This window comes from Gorilla gorilla, chromosome 1 (genome assembly GCF_029281585.2).
Source record: "Gorilla gorilla gorilla isolate KB3781 chromosome 1, NHGRI_mGorGor1-v2.1_pri, whole genome shotgun sequence".
NCBI classification, from domain to species: Eukaryota; Metazoa; Chordata; class Mammalia; order Primates; family Hominidae; genus Gorilla; species Gorilla gorilla.
In genome coordinates, this window is record NC_073224.2 from 70727724 (window position 1) to 70746500 (window position 18777).

Genomic DNA, 18777 nt, shown 5'->3' on the forward strand with positions numbered 1-18777 from the left:
TTCACATAGTAGCAGCAAAGAGTAGTGCAGAGCAAAGGTGGGGAAAAGCCCCTTATAAGACCATCAGATCTCATGAGAACTTACTCCCATGATTCAATTACCTCCCATTGGGTCCCTCCCACAACACATAGATATTATGGGAACTATGACTCAAGATGAGATTTGGGTGGGTACACAGCCAAACCATATCAGCCACTCTTGCAGGAGTAAGGTGGTATCTCATTGTGGTTTCAATTTGCATTTCCCTGATGATGAATGATGTCGAGTTTTTTTTCATATATTAGGTTGGCTGCTTGTATATCTTTGAGAATTGTCTATTCACATCCTTTGCCCACTTTTTGATGGGATTAATTTTTTTTCTTGCTGATCTGTTTGAGTTCCTTGTAAATTCTGGATATTGGTCCTTTGCCAGATGCACAGTTTGCTAATATTTTCTCCCACTCTGTGGGTTGTCTGTTAACTCTGCTGATTATTTCTTTAGCTATGCATAAGGTTTTTAGTTTAATTCATCCCATTTATTTATTTTTGGGTTTTTTTGTAACAAATACTATATAATTTTATATAAGGAACTTGAACATCAACAAATCTTGGTATCCATGTGGGGTCCTAGAATAAATCCCCTGTGGATATTGAGGGATGACTGAATGTTCCAAGAATTACAGGAAACCATCTATAAAGAACCAAAGAAAAGTAGCTGAATTATCACTAAATATAGATGTTAATCAAGAGACAGAAATTACTTTTAAAAGCCAAATGAAAATTCTAAAGTGCAATAAAAACTCAACACCTGGAAGAAGAAAGCTGGAAGGTGGAAGAAGAAACAAATCAACAAATTTGAAGATTGGTCAATTGATAATCCAATTTTAGAATCAAAGAAAAAAGAATAAAGAAAATGAATAGAGCCTCTAAGACTTGTGGAAACACCATCAGACATAATGGGAGTACCAGAGGAGAGGAGAAGGAGAAAGGTACAGAAAGAATGCCTTAAAAAGTAATAACTGAAATGTTCCCAAATTTGAAGAAAAGCATCAATCTATATATCTAAGAAGTTTAAAAAATTCTAAGTTAGATAAACTCAAAGAAATCCCCACCAAGACATCAAAACCAAACTGTTTAAAACCAACAACTAAGAAACAATCTTGAAAGCAGTAAGAGAGAAGTGACTTATGTACAAAGATCCTCAGTACAAACAACAGCCAATTTCTTATCAAAAAAGACAAAGGCTAGAAGGTAGTAGGATGACATACTCAAAGTGCTGAAAGAAAATGACTACTAACCAAGAATTTCATATCCAGAAAATCTGTCTTTTAAAATTAAAGAAGAAATTAAGATATTTCTAGAAGAATGAAAATGGAAAGCAATGAATTCTACGAAGAATTCATTGCTAGACCCCTGTTCTATGAGGAATTCTAAAAGGAGTTCTTCAGGTTGAAATGAAACAGTAATTCTAATACACACAAAAGAATAAAGTTCACTGGTAGAGGTAACTACATAGATAAATATGTAAGATGTAAAAACTGTATATTTTGCTCATAACTCATTTTTTCTCCTATTGATTTAAAAGATGATAATATAAAGCAGTAATGGGCACTTTAAAAAATGTAATTCATTTAACAATAATAGCACAAAAGAGGGGAAAAAGAGAGCTAATTAAGAACAAAATTTTTGTATACTGTTGAAATATCCAAATACTATAATTATTAAGATTCTAATTATAATACTGAGGAAAACTACTAAAAATAGAACTCAAAAAATGTAAAAGAAGCAATAAGGGCAATAAAATGGCACCCAAGAAAATGTTAGCAATGGAGAAAGAGAAAAACAAAAAATGACATAATAAATATTAAAATATATAACCAATGACAGACATAAACTCTACCACATCAGTAGTTAAATTAAATGTAAATGGATTAAATACTCCAATCAAAAGGCAGAGATTGGCAGAATGGAGTTTTTAAAAAATTCAACTGTATGTTGCCTATAATAGCACACTTTAGATTCAAAGACAAATACATTGAAAGTAAAAAGATGAAAAACAATATATGATGCAAACAGTAATGGAAAAAGAACTGCAGGGGCTATACTAACATCACACAAAATAGACTTCAAGAAAAACTGTTACTGGCAACAACGTAGGACTTTAAAAAAAATACAAAAGGTTAATTCATCAGGATATACCAATTATAAATACATACGTACATAACAACAGATCCCCAATATACATGGAACAAAAATTGACAAACTCAAAGGGAGAAATAGACAATAAAACTATAAAAGTTAAGAGACTTCGATATCCCACTTTCAATTGTGGATACAACAACTACACAGAAAATCAATAAAAAGATAGAAGACTTGCACAACCTATAACGCAACTGGCACACATAGACTACTCCACCAGAAAACACATTCTTCTCAAGTGCACATGTCATAGTCTCAAAGATAGACTATATATAAGACTATAAGACAACTCTTGATACATTTAAAAGGACTATAATCTTACAGTGTATGTTCTCCAGCACAATGAAATTTAGGAACCAATAATGAAAGAAAATTTGGGAACTTCACAAATATGTGAAAATGAAGTAACACAGTCCTAAGTAACTATTGGTCAGAGAAGAAGTCACATGACAGATAATATTTTGAGAGGAATGAAAAACAAAAACATGCCAAAACTTGTGGGATGCACATAAAGAAGAGCTTAGACTGATTTGTAGCTGCAAGCATCCATATTAAAAAATAAGATCTCAAATCAATAACCTAACATTCTACCTTAAGAAATCAGAAAAAAAGAAGAGTAAACTCTATCCAAAGCAAGCAAAAGGAAAAAACAAGAGAAAATTAGAGTATATACAAATTAAATAGAGAAGAGAAAAACAGTAGAGAAAATTAACAAAACCAAAAGCTGGTTCTTGAAAAAGATCAACAAAATGAAAAAGACTTCAGCTACACTAAGACAAACAAAAGCGAAAAGACCTAATTACTATAATCAGAAATGAAAGAGGGGTCATTACCAGCAATCTTACAGAAATAAAAAAAAAACTGTAGGAGAAGATTACAAACAGTTGTATGCCAACAAATTAGATAACCTAGATAAAAAAAAAATCTTAGAAAGATATAAACTACTGAAATTGACTGAATTGTACACTCTAAAAGGATGAATCTTCTATTATGTGAATTATATGTGTAATCTCTTTGTGAATAACAAGCTCAGAATTTTTAACGTTCAACTCAAGAAACAATTGGGATCAAGAAGCACCCATAACTGACCTACAAAGATCTCATAATAAATCAGATAGTCTGATTTGATGCTCACTGTATTTCAACATAATTTTAATTTATAGCCTCAGAAGGTTGAAAAAAAAAAGCCAATTGCTTTTCTACTCCAAAGAGTTAGAGATAAAAATTATTGCTAAGCATTCTTTTTTCTGAAAGACTTCTATTAAGTCTTCACAGCCAGACTTAGCAAATATAAAGATGTTATCTTAGCTAATTTTTTCAGATGTCCTCAAGGTAGTTTCCATATAAAACATATGCTTTTATATGGCCAGGCACAGTGGCTCGCCCCTGTAATCCCAGGACTTTGGGAGGCTGAGGCGGACGGATCACGGATCACGAGGTGAGGAGTTCGAGATCAGCCTGGGCAACATAGTGAAACCCCGTCTCTACTAAAAAGACAAAAAAATTAGCCAGGAGTGGTGGCAGGTGCCTGTAACCCCAGCTACTCAGGAGGCTGAGGCAGGAGAATGGCTTGAACCTGGGAGGCGGAAGTTGCAGTGAGCCAAGATCACGCCATTGTACTCCAGCCCAGGCAACACTGCGAGACTCCGTCTCAAAAAAAAAAAAAGAAATATGCTTTAGAAATGTCAAAACATAACTCAGTAACTAAAAGAGGAAAGCTAATGACTAAAGGCCTTGTACAGAGAAGCTCTTTGGGTATAGTTACTAGTACATGGTATTTGACAAACAAGTGGACCAGAAACCCACTGAATCTTGGGGGGATTGTTTGCCAAATAATTATAATCCTGCCTGCAAAGCACGTAATGGTTCAATGCCTCAAACGCCAGAAAGGCTCCAATGTAAGTCCATACAAAAATACTTTAAAAGCCTGATTTCTTTCTCATTTTGAGGTTAAAAGTAAATACAAATATAAATTCCATTGCTCCCTTCTAGCATTGAAATGCAGTCTTGAAATTTAGGAGAACATTGTTCTAGATAGAGCAGCAATAAAGTAACAATATCTTATGATCTTATTTTAATAATAAGATGCCTGCATTCTCGAAGAAGAAGGTTGAATTCCATTCAATTTGCTGGGTTTTTTTTTCCTTTTTCCAAAAGCTGCATGTACATATCATGCCAAAACCGGAATACCTTCTTCTTGACACATTGTGTGCTAGATTTTGCCTATTACTTCAGTCACGCAGGTCATGAATAGAGTCTTTCAAATCCTGGTTAAATTACAGGTAGTACATAAGCAATCTAAATGTAATTTTGGTGAGTTAATATTCCCTATCTAGTGAAATTGTGAAATAGGGAGGAATAAATTAATCTATACCAAGAAAATCTTAGAGTCCTGAACTGAAGTTACCCATGAAAAAAGAAAAAGGTTCCCTGCAACATTCCCGAGTCTCCTTTAAGCCACATTTGAGCTATTAAACAAAACACAGAAAACGACAGAGGAACCATTTTTGAGTGGGTGTTAGCAGATGTTAGCCAAGCAAATACTTTTCAAAAAATAAAATAAAAATAAGGGGTGCTCTACTAATGTTTTTACCAGACAACTAATACAGACCCAAGAGAGTTCCTGGCCAAGAGTAAAGGCAGGAGGGACTTTACAGATATTTATCAAAATGGTGCAGTGAGAAGGGCCAGAAATCAAATATGTGTTTTGCCAGACAGCCTTTATGTTGTCATTTACAGATGCTGACTAGGAGCCAGGCACCAGGCTAAGATTTTCACATGTAGTCTTTCATTTAATCCTCACACAGCCTCCATAACTGTGGTGTACTCTCTCTATCCTTCCCATTTTACAGATGAGGAATGTACGTTTTTATCCTGCAGTTATTAATTGGCAATATAAAAAAGTAAATTTGAAGCCACAATATTTTACTTTTTCTGGGTGTTTCATCTTGGTTAATTTTTTTCCTGGGAAATAATGGTGTGCAGATAAAATGAATGCTTGGGCTATTAGACTCCAAATAATCATTTGTTTGTGGAAACATCTGTCGCACTTGGCAAATATCTGAGGTTTAGATATAATTTCATAGTTTGGTCTAGGGAATAAAAACTTCCAGAATTATTAAACTTTGATGATCAAAAAGACCACCTACTGAGGGCTCCTGCCCTTTGTAAATGACAGAACTCCCCACCCTGGAAAACCCCATGAGAATGTTCCTCTTCTCTTGATCATGACGTGGTCTCCTAGTCCAGGAGACCAGGCACCCTTACTACAGCTTTGAGAAACAGCTTTTGCTATGATTAAGAAGAATGGTAGCATCTAAGATATTTATATAAGAAAGGAAAACATTAAACAATTGAAACACTGAATATTTTAGGATCAGACATTTCTGGATGACAACTGTAGTAAATGCACATTTGCTGAATGTGTTATCCATCAATAAAGATTGGGATTAAAAAAAAAAAAACCTGGGCTGGGCATGGTGGCTCACACCTGTAATCCCAACACTTTGGGAGGCCGAGGTCGGCAGATGTCTTGAGCCCAGGAGTTCAAGACCAGCCTGGGCAACATGGTGAAATCCCATCTCTACAAAAAGTACAAACGTTAGCCAGGCATGGTGGCATTTGCTTGTGGTCCTCCCTACTAGGGAGGCTGAGGTGGGAAGATCACCTGAGCCTAGGGGGATACAGGCTGTAATGAGCCATGATAGTGCCACTGCACTCCAACTTGGCTGACAGAGTGAGATTTTGTCTCTAAAAACAAAAATAAAAACAAAAAATCCTGACTTCAAAAGTAACTACAGGGTTGGTTGATAAATAAATAACTGAACCTAATTAAATGAGGATTGCTTCCCCATGGGTTTTGCAATGCCCTTTTTAATACATAGAACAAGAATTGTATGGGATACTTTGGGAGCATTCAAAGAGCAACAGTATTAATGGGGCTAGTTCCTCTCTTGTTCCTTATACTGTAACTTCTGCTATTGACTGCTAAGTTTGATTAACTTTTTTATGAAACTAAAGTCTCATACCTACAGTAATTGGAACAAACCAAATGCAAATTCAAATACTCAAGTATTTCAATGCATGGTGTCTTTTAAGCCATGCTTTTCACATCCTATTCTTATATAGTTTTCCACATTAACTTGTCATTTTAACCACTGAGGTATTTTTGAAGTCTATCATCAACCAGTCTCTTAGAAATTCCTACATTTTTTAACATCTCCAATTATCAGTAAAGTTATAAATGCAAGTATTGAAGAGGACAGAGTCAGGTTTGGAGCCTTATGTGTCCAATGTGATGTTATTGTCATGAATGTCAAAGTGAAATGCCAGTTTTCTGTGTAGATTTCTAGATTCCCATCACATGCACTCAGCCAACTGCTTCTTCCAGGCTGATCACAATTAGTATCAGATTAGAAGTGCACTTCATCATTTATTCTCCCTTCAGGAAGATGAACTGTTATGTACACAAGTCATGATCATATTAGTTGAAATGTTTTAACCTACTACTACACCTTACTTTTATCCTGTGATTTGTATCAGGAAGATAGTTTTATATTCTCCCTCTGATTAAGCAATTTTTAATAAGCTCTTAAAATGACTAACCTTCTGCTTCTCTTTCATTTCACATTAACCCATATGTTTACCAGTCTGCCCCCTTCTCTTTGATGATTTTCCATGTAGAGGTGCACCCTAATTGCATCTCCTGTCAACCAACATTTTGTTATAATATTCAAGTTTAGAGACTTGATACCTTCTTAGGTATCAATTATGCTTTTTCTCTTCTGTTGTTGCTCTTTATTTGATGGGATACTTGATTTCTCTCACAGACTCTGGTTTTCAGTCAGTCTTGACTACACTGGCAAGTCTTTAGGCCAGTCTTTAGTATCTAGGCCAATGTTTTTCCAAGCACGGGCTCACAGACTACCTACATTAGAGGTGCTGTTTCAGGAGATCTGGGACTAGGCCCAGGAAGCTGCATATTTAATATGTAACTCACATGTCTTTTAAGAATACTGAAATTTTAGAGCATCTGTTCTAGGCAGATACTTCCAGGACTGGAGACATACACTCTATTCTTTATTATGCAGCAGGGGTCCCCAGCCCTGGGCCACAGACTGATACCAGTTGATGGCGGGTTAGGAACTGGGCCACACAGCAGGAGGTGAGTGGCAGGAGAGCAAGCATTACCACCTGAGCGCTGCCTCCTATCAGATCAGCAGCAGCAGTAGATTCTCCTAGGGGTATGAACCCTATTGTGAACTGTGCATGCAAGGGATCTGGGTTGCATGTTCATTACGAGAATATAATGCCTGATGATCTGTCACTGTTTCCCATTACCCCCAGATGGGACTGTCTAGTTGCAGAAAAACAAGCTCAGGGCTTCCACTGATTCTACATTATGGTGAGTTGTATAATTATATCATTATATATTACAATGTAATAATAATAGAAATAAAGTGCACAATAAATGTCATGGACTTGAATAATCCTGAAACCATCCCTCTCCCTAGTCTGTGGGAAAATTGTCTTCCAAGAAACTGGTCCCTGGTGCCAAAAAGGTTGGGGGCTGCTGTTATAGAGCATTCATTTAAGTATTTTTAAAATAGTCTAGAGAACAAAACATCCTTCTTTTTAAAAACACCTCAGGAAGTAGAAGTTAGCAAAGTTAGCTGCTACCATTTATTTAGTGTCTATGAAGTGGGAGATGTTTTATACCTATTATCTCTAAACCCCAAAATCACTATGGAAGTCAGATACTCATAGAAATTAAGTAGTTTACTCAAGGTAACATACATCATGTTTAGCACAGAATTTAAACCAAAGTTGGCCTGACTCCTAAGCGCCTAAGATGATTGTATCATGCCATTGTATCCCACTTCAGTGTTTCCTCTTAGCCAGTAACAGAGACCAGACAAGAACTGAACTTGATGGGAGAGGGAAGGCAAACAGCTTGCAGAAGGAGAAGAGAAGGAGCCTCAGAATAGGGAAATAAGAAAGAAGAGAGAATCCCCCCCAGCATACTCTTAGATGGAAGTGTAAGTCTGAGCAGATGCTGGAGACAGCTGTAAAAGAGCACTAGGAAGAGATAAAGGCCTTATGGGGAACGAGGCAAATGCAAGGCACCTTACAGTAGAGCAGGGTCAGCCTGTCCCCTAACCCCACTAGCATTGTCAGCCAATTGCAAAATGGTTACATTCAGATATTCGTCTCCCAACTAACGATCCCGTGAAAGAATAAAGACCCACATGGTTTATGTATGTTATGGTATGTATGTAGACATCCCTAAGTTAGGTGTTCATATTTCAGGGACTGGGAGAAGAATAAATTGATATATTGGAAACATTTAGGAAACTGATGATTTGAATCTTTTTAACCGGTTTATTCAAATGGAAGAAAATGTACGAAGAAGCAAATTAGAAGAATTTAATATCCAATGAAAACTTTTTCATTCACCTACTATTTACTCTTTTATTTGTTAAATATTTTTGACTGCCTACTATATACCTGGAATTAAGCTAGGTGCTACGACATTATTCTAGGTTTAATTGCTTGGTAAATGTGAAGTGAATATATGAATGAATAAATTAATAAAAGGCTGAACAAGAAATCATGTGAATTAGAGAAAATGAATAACGTGTACGTGAAAATCTTGAACAGTTTTCTGCAAATATTCTGGCTAAATTAGGAAAGTCCAACCCTCTAATTACTGGCCTTTTCTGATGAGCCTCTAGAGATCTGAAGTGGTATATTCAAGGTTATGTAGTCTTTCAAGTTTACTGTGAAGCTATGATTTTATTGAGGTGCTCTGTGGCCACCCAGACTTTTTATTACAGCACATTGGAGAAAATCCTGAGCCAAAGATGGCTTCTACTCACGAAATCCTTCTTATAGGCAGGCAAGAAAATCGCAGACAAGATTAAGAAACAATGCTGTCAACTTCTGTCTTTTTAACAAAAGTTATCTGTAGAAAGCTATAAGTTAACAGAATACAGTTAACTTAAAACATAGGATGGTGTATTTAATTATGAGCTCCAGTATGTCCTGTTTGACAACCTGAAAACAGAAGATCCTAACACGAGCAATGATAATTACAATAATGTAAAAAAAAAAAAAAAAAACCCTAGGTTTTTTTTATACAGACTAATAAAATAAACACCTGTTTCTTTTATAGTGTAATTCAATAAAAATGAGCCCACTATGTTTTTAAAAAGTGATACAAATATTCTTTTGTTAAGATGTAGAAATTACATTACCATGAACATGCAGTTGAATGTGCTGTTGTGTTTCTCCAGCTGCATTGGTAGCCACACATGTGTATCTGCCAGCATCTTCCAACAGGGTTTTGGCAATTTGTAGAAGTCGACCAGAAGACTGTATCTAATTGGGAGCAGAACGCACAGAAGATTTTTGTATTTTATACTTGGATTTGAAAATATTCACTGAGACAGAAAAATTCATTTAAATTTATAATATCTAACAATATTTTCATGCCAATATCTTAATAAACCCTTGATAGACTAGAGCGAGTTCACATCATCATGCACAAGACAATAGACTAGTTTGATTGAAAAGCCTTTTCTTATTCATTGGAAAACACAAAATAAAATAACATAAGGCCAGCTTACTGGTATAGTCATACTGAATAAAAGACTTTAGCACTGAACTATGAAGTACGTGATGAAAATTTAAGCTATTTGAAAAAAAACCTGGCCACATTTATATAAAAATTTATAGTTTTAAAACAATGACTTTTTATTAAATGATCATGGGAACCAGAAAAACAATAAAATTATAAAATATGAATTATGAGAATGCAGATAAATTTCTTCCTATTTTTCACAATTTCCCTCTTAAACCTACTGCAACTGGCCTCTGCCATTTTGAAACTGGTGATTCAGAGGTTATTCTTTGAAACATACTATTCGGAGGTTACTAGTAACTTCCAGTCACAATATCCATATCCACCAGCCTAGGTAGTAAGCTCATACTCTCCTCTACCATCTGTAGCATTTGGTGTGGTTGACTACCAACTCCTTGAAACTCTCTACTTTCTGGGTGTTAAAGATAAGCATTCCCTCAGTTCTAATTCTCTGACTTTCTTAGGAGATTACTTTTCAGAATCTGCTTCCTCTTCCTGTTCCACACCCAAGGAACATAGCTGTCTGATAGTTTTTATCCAATCTCATGGCATCAATGAAAAACTCTAATGCATCCTAAATTTACACGATAGCCTCACTTTCTCTCCTGAGCTCTACATATGTCCTTCCAGCAATCTGCTGGACAGGTAGTACATCAAATTTAACATCAAATTCACTCGCACAAAATTAAGCTCATATATTTTCCCTTGTATTTCTAAAGTCTACTTCTGATTGCATGTTCCCAGTCTTGTTTAATGGCACCCACTATTTTTCCAGTCATCTAGGTTTTGGAACCTACTTTGAATCCTATTAATTATGCCACTATATGTTTCTCAGATCCCCTGTTTTCCATTTCCACAGCCACTGTGGGATTATAATAGCTTCTTAACTGATGTTCCAGTGTCTCCAACCTCCCCAGCTGTTAATCTATCTTGCATATTGTTGCCAGAATAATTTGTTTAAAATTCAAATTTGATCCTTTAACCAATTTCCCATCAAATTTCATTCATGGCTCTCCACCTTTCCCAGAATGAAATCTGAACTCAGCACAGCCCTCCAGGCTCACCACATTCTGACCCCAAATGATCTCTCCAAACTCTCCCATGTAAACTCCCACTTAACCTATTCTCCATTCATACTGTTATAAACATGTTAAGCAACACATTCATACATTTATATTCATGTCTGGACTATTATATTACATGGTCTTTAAATGCCATAATTTTTAAAGATCGAACTAGGTCAGTCTTCTCTTCTTTTTCATCTTACCCTTTACTCTCTCCTTGGATTAACTCATCCATGCCCATGGTTTCAAATATTGTTGATGTGCCAATATGTCCAGCCAGAACTCTCCTTTGAGCTCCAAGACCATATACTCAATGATCTACTGACATCTCCACTAGTTGATCTCATAGTCACCTTAACCCCCCAAAATCTAAAACTCAAATCAGTTTTCTCACCTCAAACTTGTCCCTCTCCAGTCTCTTATCTCACTGTATGGCAACACTAGCCATGCAGTTGTGTACGTTGGAATCCTAGGAGTCTTCCTTGCCACATCCCTCTCCTTCACTTTTCATAAAGAGTCTTTCCTCAACCCCCAGTGATTTAACTAATAAATACCTCACCAATCTATCCAAGTATCCTCATCTGCATGGCCAACATATGAGTCTAAATTTCTATCTTTTCTCTCTCCTAGACAAATGTAACTAGGTTCTAATTGGTTTCTACATATCTATTATTGGCTCCTCCAATTTATTCTCTGGAATGGGTCTGGATGACTACTTAAAATGCAAACCTGCTCAGGTTACTCCTCTCTTAAAACTCTTCAAAGGTCTCTCATTACCTTAAAGTAAAAATAAAATCATCAACCTTACTTAAGTGCCTCCTATCTAGTCTCCAGTCTTTAATACTACCTCTCCCTTGGTCTCTTCCTCAGCCCACTGGCTGGCTTTCTGGTTCTCAAGAGGTGCCATGATCACCTTTGCTTTATTTGCCCATGCACATATTCTTGAACCACTCTACTCTGTTCTCTTCCATTAATTCACCCATTTAACTTCTATGGAGTCTTCCGAACTCTAATCAGGGCTTTTCCCATAAATTTTCCTCATTCTAGAAGGCTTTGCTTTTCTCATTATATGTTCTTACACCTCTAGGTTTTCTCTCAGCATCATTCATTGCGGCTTGCAATCCTACTTTTGTATGATAATATAATAAATATCTGTCTCCCAGGTAAATAATTGTTTACCTTCACTATGGCTGAAGGCTAAAAACTGAATCTTTCACTTGCACAAAGATGTGAGATTATTTCCATTGGATTTGGAATAGGAATTAAAAATTAACAGATATCCACCACGTCTACTAAAAAAGGAACGTAACGTATCTCTCATTAGGGAACTCACAAGTAAAATTCAAGCCCACATTAGTCAATTAACTTGATCCTATTAGCAAAATCTATTAATTCTGATTTCAAATGTATCCTTTAGATTATCCAGATCTGAAATCTATCATCTATCTATCTATCTATCTATCTATCTATCTATCTATCTATCTATCATCAATCTACTAATTTAACAACTATGTACTGAGATACAGTTATATGCCAGGGAATATACTCACTATGAAGGATAAAAAAGTGACTTTTCAATTTTTTTTAAATTGAGTCTTTGCCCTCTTGAAGCTTATAAACTAATTCTTAAAAATATTTTTCAAGACTTATGTTACCTACATTTATGTAAATATGACTTTATCTTAATTTTACTCAATGGTGAACATTTTTGGCTTATTACTGATGAACATCATTCATCTGTGAGACACCAGTTTTTTAACAGCTAAATCAGGCATAAATCAAAATAATATAAATAATGATCACTATCTTCAAATCAGTATCATTGTTAAAGTTAGTCTTTAATTCCATTCTTCAAATCAAAATATTGTTAAATTCTTAAAAACTCTAAGAAAAATGCATATTATTTTTAATAAATTTTCTGCAAAATCTGTCCAACAGGAAAATCTACAGTTAAGAAAGAATAATTTGATATTTCCAGGAAGATATATGTAGCTTTCCCAGTTTAGGCTGAGTAATGTTTACACTTACTTTAAGGTTTCCTTGGGCAGTGTTCACAGGCTGGTCATCTTTTAACCATGTAATGGAAGGATTTGGAATCCCATTGGCTATGCACTGCAAGGCGACAGGCTTGTATTTTACCACAACTCTCTCAGAAAGGCCTGAGGACTTGATTGTTGGAGGAACTATATTTAAGGAAGGGGGAGAGGGAATGAAACCATAATCAGTGGGGTCGAACTTAAAAATACGTATGCAAGAACCTGAAACCTTAAAATTTAGAAAAAAAAAAGCAAATCCCTATTTTAACAATGAAATACTTTCATCATGTGCATTTAATTTATAATTTTTTAGAAAGTTTATAGATTAGTTACTTCTTAACTATGGATTTTTAAATCTCCAAAGAATAAGTAAATTGTATTTATGGCTACCGTAATCCACATGTATATTTGGCTTATATCTTTTGGTGTGTTTTACTAATCTATAATGACCCTCCCTTTCTCTAGAACTACTTCATTAAGTCAAGGTGGATTTCTAGCCATATTTATACTGCATGACTCTGCCCCCTGCAAGGCTGATTGAATGTGGAGTGGTAACTTTATTTAAACTGGGCCTGCCAGATTTCCTCCCTCAGGAATTGTGACTGAGACTGAAAAACAGGGTTATCTATATTCCATCAGAGGACATGGGACTAAAAATCAAGAAAACAGCAGTCTGCAGAGACAGAGGGAGAATAAAGTTGACATTCATAGATACTCCTTGTGGTTTCCAAGTGGCTCTCCAGTTTCTCGTTCCAGTCCTCCCTTCCCAAGTTCTGCCAGCAAGTGAGACATATAATACCCTGGCAGAGGGTTGCTTCTGTTGTTAGAGTAATGGTTATAATCCTAATGTGCCAGTTTTGTGAATGTACTTATGTCCCTCAGATCCTTCAATTACATCTTTAGCCACCATTTCTGGAAACTACTGTATTCACCATCCCTCTTGTTTTGGCTAAACCCTTAAACGCTTACATAACCCCTTTACTTGGAACTTGCTCCATGCCTCTTCTATCTTATTTGGTCTAATTCCTCAGACCTTGGCATTCTATGTAGAACACACTTCCTAACGTTTAAATTCTGTCTACACTTATTTATTTATTTATTTCCCAGAGTTATTTTGGCTACTGTCTACATGTATTTACATGATACATCTTGGTTGAGTCTCTGGGTCAATAAAGTAACTAAAAATTCTGGCATACAACTGAAATTCACATCCTTTACACTACCTTCCACAACTCAGGATTTATTCACATTATTGAGCTACAATCTGAGTTAGATAATAAAACAATGCATAAATTAATTTAAGATGCAAAGTTCCTGTCCCTTCTTCAGCATACCATGAACAGTCACTTCAAATTCCTTCTTGTGGTCTCCAGCAGTATTTGCTGCCATGCACCGATAAAGGCCTGTGTCTGACACTTGAGCCTGAGCAACAACCAGTTTGCGTCCATTTAATAAAATCTTGAATCCATCCCTTTCATCAATTAACTGGCCATCCTTCAGCCACCTATAGAAAAAGGCAAAAGGAAGTCTGGATAAATATTTTAAGTAAATCATATCCTAGAAGATATATAAAGTTTCAATTGTATATTTGTCCAATTTCCTAGTTGCTTACTCTGTAAAATAAATTGTAAATGAAAAAGAGAAGCAAAAAGGAAACCCAGCCTAACGCAGAGCTGGCATATTGTTGGAACCCAATAATTATGGGTTGAGTTCTTTATTCTTCTACTAATTTTAGGCTACAAAAAAGGGAGAAGTATTGGATTGTTTGTAATACAAAGGATAAATGCTTGAGGTGATGGATATCCCATTTACCATGACATGATTATTACGCATGCATACCTGAATAAAAATATCTCATGTAACCCATAAATATATACACCCACTATGTATCAAAAAAATTTAAAATTAGAAAAATTAATTAGAAAAGAGACAAGTGCTCCTAAATATTACTGTCTTCAATGTTTAAATAATAACCAGCAAAACATACACAATCTTAAAACAACTATAGACAAAACTTTGAAATCATATAGCATTATATTTTTACATTTCTGAATTTCACATTCCAGTTAGTTTTATAATCATGTGTGAACCTATCTCATTTCCTTCACTGACTAACTCTTCCTCTGCATATCCCATAGTGACTTGGAAACAAAAGCTAAATATTCAATACATGCTTTGAAAATTAAAGAAGAAGAAAAAAATTGGTAAACACATACTCATGTTAACTTTCTCTATTTACCTACTATGTCTGGTATACTCCTTTTTATTTAGTAGTCTGTTAAACATTTCAGTACCTCAGGAAAGTCTGACAATGCTGCTTAATAGACTGTCTCTGTGAATTAAATATGTAATTTCTATACCATACAATGGAATTCCTCAAAATATGTAATTTCTAAGTCCATACAATGGAATTCCTCTAATTGAGCAAATTTAGGTGCCTTTGGACTATCAAGTAGACGTTGCCTTGTATATACAGCATGTCTTTTAAAAGAGGAATATAAAGAATACAATTTCATACAATCCTTTTAAATGATACAGAACAGCTTTCAAGATAGCTCTAAAACACTCAAAACAAAAAGCAGGAGGTATTTAGAAGACATACCAAAACCCTTACATGATAGTTGGTGGGGGAGAGCCTGTCACATGACAATCTAGCTCCAGTAAGTTATTAACCATCACAATGAAGTAAGATGTTTCATCTCCTCCTTCTATAGCTGGTGGCACTAGAAAACAACAGGAATGTAACATGCAAAGAAATGTATACAACAAAAAACACACCATCATATGAAGCAATAATACATAGCGGTTCAGAAGATTGATAGGTATCATAGTGGTTTGATACATGAAGGGGACTTGAAATGCATTGTAAATACATTTTACAATAAACCCTTGTCAGGATCAATAAACGTACTTTTAACATATCATACCTATTCCTCCATCTAGTACTATGGTGCCACTGATGCCAGGTGAATATAAAGTTGATTCATATTTTATATTGTTTATTTTCATAAGCACAAGAGAAAGAAACCCCCAAAATTGGGCATCTATTCAAAAGCCTTCAATTTATAGATAAAGATACTGAGTTTCAAGGTAAGATGACTTTCCAAGGCTCAGAGACTGAGTTTCCTGTTATCTGGCACAATGCTTATGACAAAAGACCATGTTGTTGCTCATTGCGATTAGACATTGTCATAGACGTAAAAATGTATCTATGCACTTGCAAATATCAAGTATACTTATCAAAATCAGTGGAAGATTTATGTAAGATTCTAGAACCTGAGACTCTGGTGACAAATCCACCCCTTGGTAATGTGCAATCCACAGTTGCACAGAGGACTATACCTTCTTTTAGATTGTTTTATTATTGCATGAACAAAAAAGTATTTAACAAACTAATCAGGTTTTGCTATGAATCTGAGAACCCAGGCAGTGGCATCCTTATTTACCCAAGACATCAACTTCATATTTGATTTCCTTTTCTCCTGCCACACTGGTAGCCACGCATATGTACTGTCCTCGATCAATTTCTTGGGCACTCATGATTTCGAGTTTCTTCCCACCAGCTTCTATGCGGATATTGTCATTAGCTTTCACAGGTACACCATCTTTCAACCAGGTGAGAATGGGAGAAGGGTTTCCAGCAGCTTTGCACTCCAGTGTCAGAGAATGAGCAATAACTACTTGCTTATTCAAAGGCGTGGCCAAGTTGCCTTCAATCATTGGAGGAACTAGGGAGAAACATAGCAATATTTCAGGCAATTATTTGTGTGGTCACAAAATACATTCTAATGAAATAAAGAAGAGTTTTTGTTTTTTCTCATAAAGTTTGACCATTAAAATCTACCTATATGCCTGTCTCCCTCTAAGCTATTGAGGAAAGAATTTCTTGGTTCAGCTAATCTGTAACTGTCCTAATTATTCTGGAAACTCTGGACTTTCTGGCTTATAAAGGACAAATAGCAGAGAATGATTTTTGTCCCAACAACTACTTTGCCTTTTCAGTAATAGCCAAATTGTCTAGATGCTCCAAGTGCCATGACAAAGGTTAGTTGAATGAATGGACACCTTCTTGCTAACCTTAGGTTTTAAAAATATTTTTCCAAATCATGGAACAAATTCTTCCAATTCCTATCCATGCATATTGAAAAAGACAAACCCACCAAGGATTATTAGTGAATAAATTTGATATTTGCCTATTAGAAAGCATAGGTAGAAAGGTATATAATTAAAACATATGTTGTTCCTTACCATAGACATCCACATGGAATGATTTTTCAGCAGTTCCAGCAACATTAGCTACATGACACACATATGTTGCTGAATCAGAGACCTGTGCTCGAGGAATATGAAGATATTGTCCTTTATCAATATAAAGTGCTTGTGAGCTGGACATGATTGGCTGCCCGTCCTTATACCAAGTAATGGCAGGCATTGGAAGTCCCCTTGTTTCACATTCCAGTTTAATAAGGCTGTTGATCAATACTGATATGTCTGTGGTGACATTTCCTCCTTTAATACTAGGTGGAACTACAAAGGATTTCAGAACAAAAACAAGTCATTTAAGTTTCAGCATCTTCATCAAAATCTTAAATGCTATAGATGTTTAAACAATGCATTTAAAGTAAATTAAAGACAATTAGGAAGTCTGTGGTTTATCTCCTGATAATGAGTTTCCTCTATTGTCAAAACCATCTTTATCATTCCCCTTTTGGGTTTCAGATTTCAGTAAAAACAGAAAGTCACAGATTCCATTTCAGGGAGTCATTTAGGTTCAAGATCATAGTAGAATAACTAAGATAGTTATGTTTAACCAACAAAGCAAAAAAAAAATAAAACCCCACTCAAAGGAGACACAGCAAGTTTCAAATCAGGCCAAGCGAGCAAAAATGTCACATGTGGTACAACTGTATGCCCTCTCCCCAAGAAATACTGAAGGTCTAAGTGCTTTCAGAACCAGCTATTCATAATAGCTGCAGAGTCTTCAATTTTTGCTTCTTGCTATTTTTTTCTTTTTTGGGGGGTAGGTGGGGACTGCCAAGACTCCATTCACTCAACTTTACTCATCCAATTGTCTACATGTATATCTCCTACAATTCAGCAACCACAAGTCTGGCCTCTCACACTACATAAGGGCTGTGCTGCTAGGAAAACAACTCAAGTCACTCAGTCTCTGCTGCAAATTCTAAATATGGTCATTCCAGGATCATGCTATCATTGCAACAATTTTAAAAAAATCAAATGGCATGTGTATGAATTTGAGTATCAATATAATCTAATAACCAGCATGGCACATGTATACATATGTAACTAATCTGCACAATGTGCACATGTACCCTAGAACTTAAAGTATAATAAAATATATATATATATAATCTTATAAACTTTTAAGTATCAATATAATCTATATAAGTATCAATATAATCTTACAAACTTTTAAGTTTTAGAATAGAATATTTGATAGAATGTTTTTCTCATGGTTAAGCTAGGATTATGGATTTTGAGAGGGAGCCCATACAGGTGAAGTGCTATTTTCATCACATGCTACCAAACGTACATGCTATCAACATGACTTATCACTGAGACCTGTGCTAAGTTATGCTGATAGCATGCACCTTTGGTAACCCGGCTAAGGTAGTGTTTGCCATATTTCTCCACTGTAAAGTTACTCTTTTTCTTCCTCTTTCCTTTGAAGGCAGTCCTTATTCCAGCCCATAGAAATGGAGTAAGGAATTATGTTCTACTTCTATGAGTGGGGACTACCTACATAATTTATTTATAATTCTTCTCTATGGAAGATGTGTCTCTTCTTTTCATTTTATTTATTGAGTCAATCACTTATTTATATCAATATGGACTC

General features: G+C 35.5%; 1 protein-coding gene across 3 annotated transcripts in view; it reads right to left on the reverse strand.

Moving 5' to 3' along the window:
* Positions 1 to 18777, reverse strand: part of HMCN1 (hemicentin 1) — a 454854-nt gene that overhangs the window by 158532 nt on the left and 277545 nt on the right. For all 3 annotated transcript variants that reach the window (XM_055367497.2, XM_055367502.2, XM_055367506.2), the window contains 6 exons: positions 17169 to 17447; positions 16367 to 16648; positions 15535 to 15643; positions 14255 to 14424; positions 12913 to 13067; positions 9435 to 9558 (listed from right to left, as the gene is read on the reverse strand). In XM_055367497.2, the coding sequence (XP_055223472.2) occupies positions 9435 to 9558; positions 12913 to 13067; positions 14255 to 14424; positions 15535 to 15643; positions 16367 to 16648; positions 17169 to 17447 (1119 nt within the window). The remainder of the gene's footprint in view (positions 1 to 9434; positions 9559 to 12912; positions 13068 to 14254; positions 14425 to 15534; positions 15644 to 16366; positions 16649 to 17168; positions 17448 to 18777) is intronic.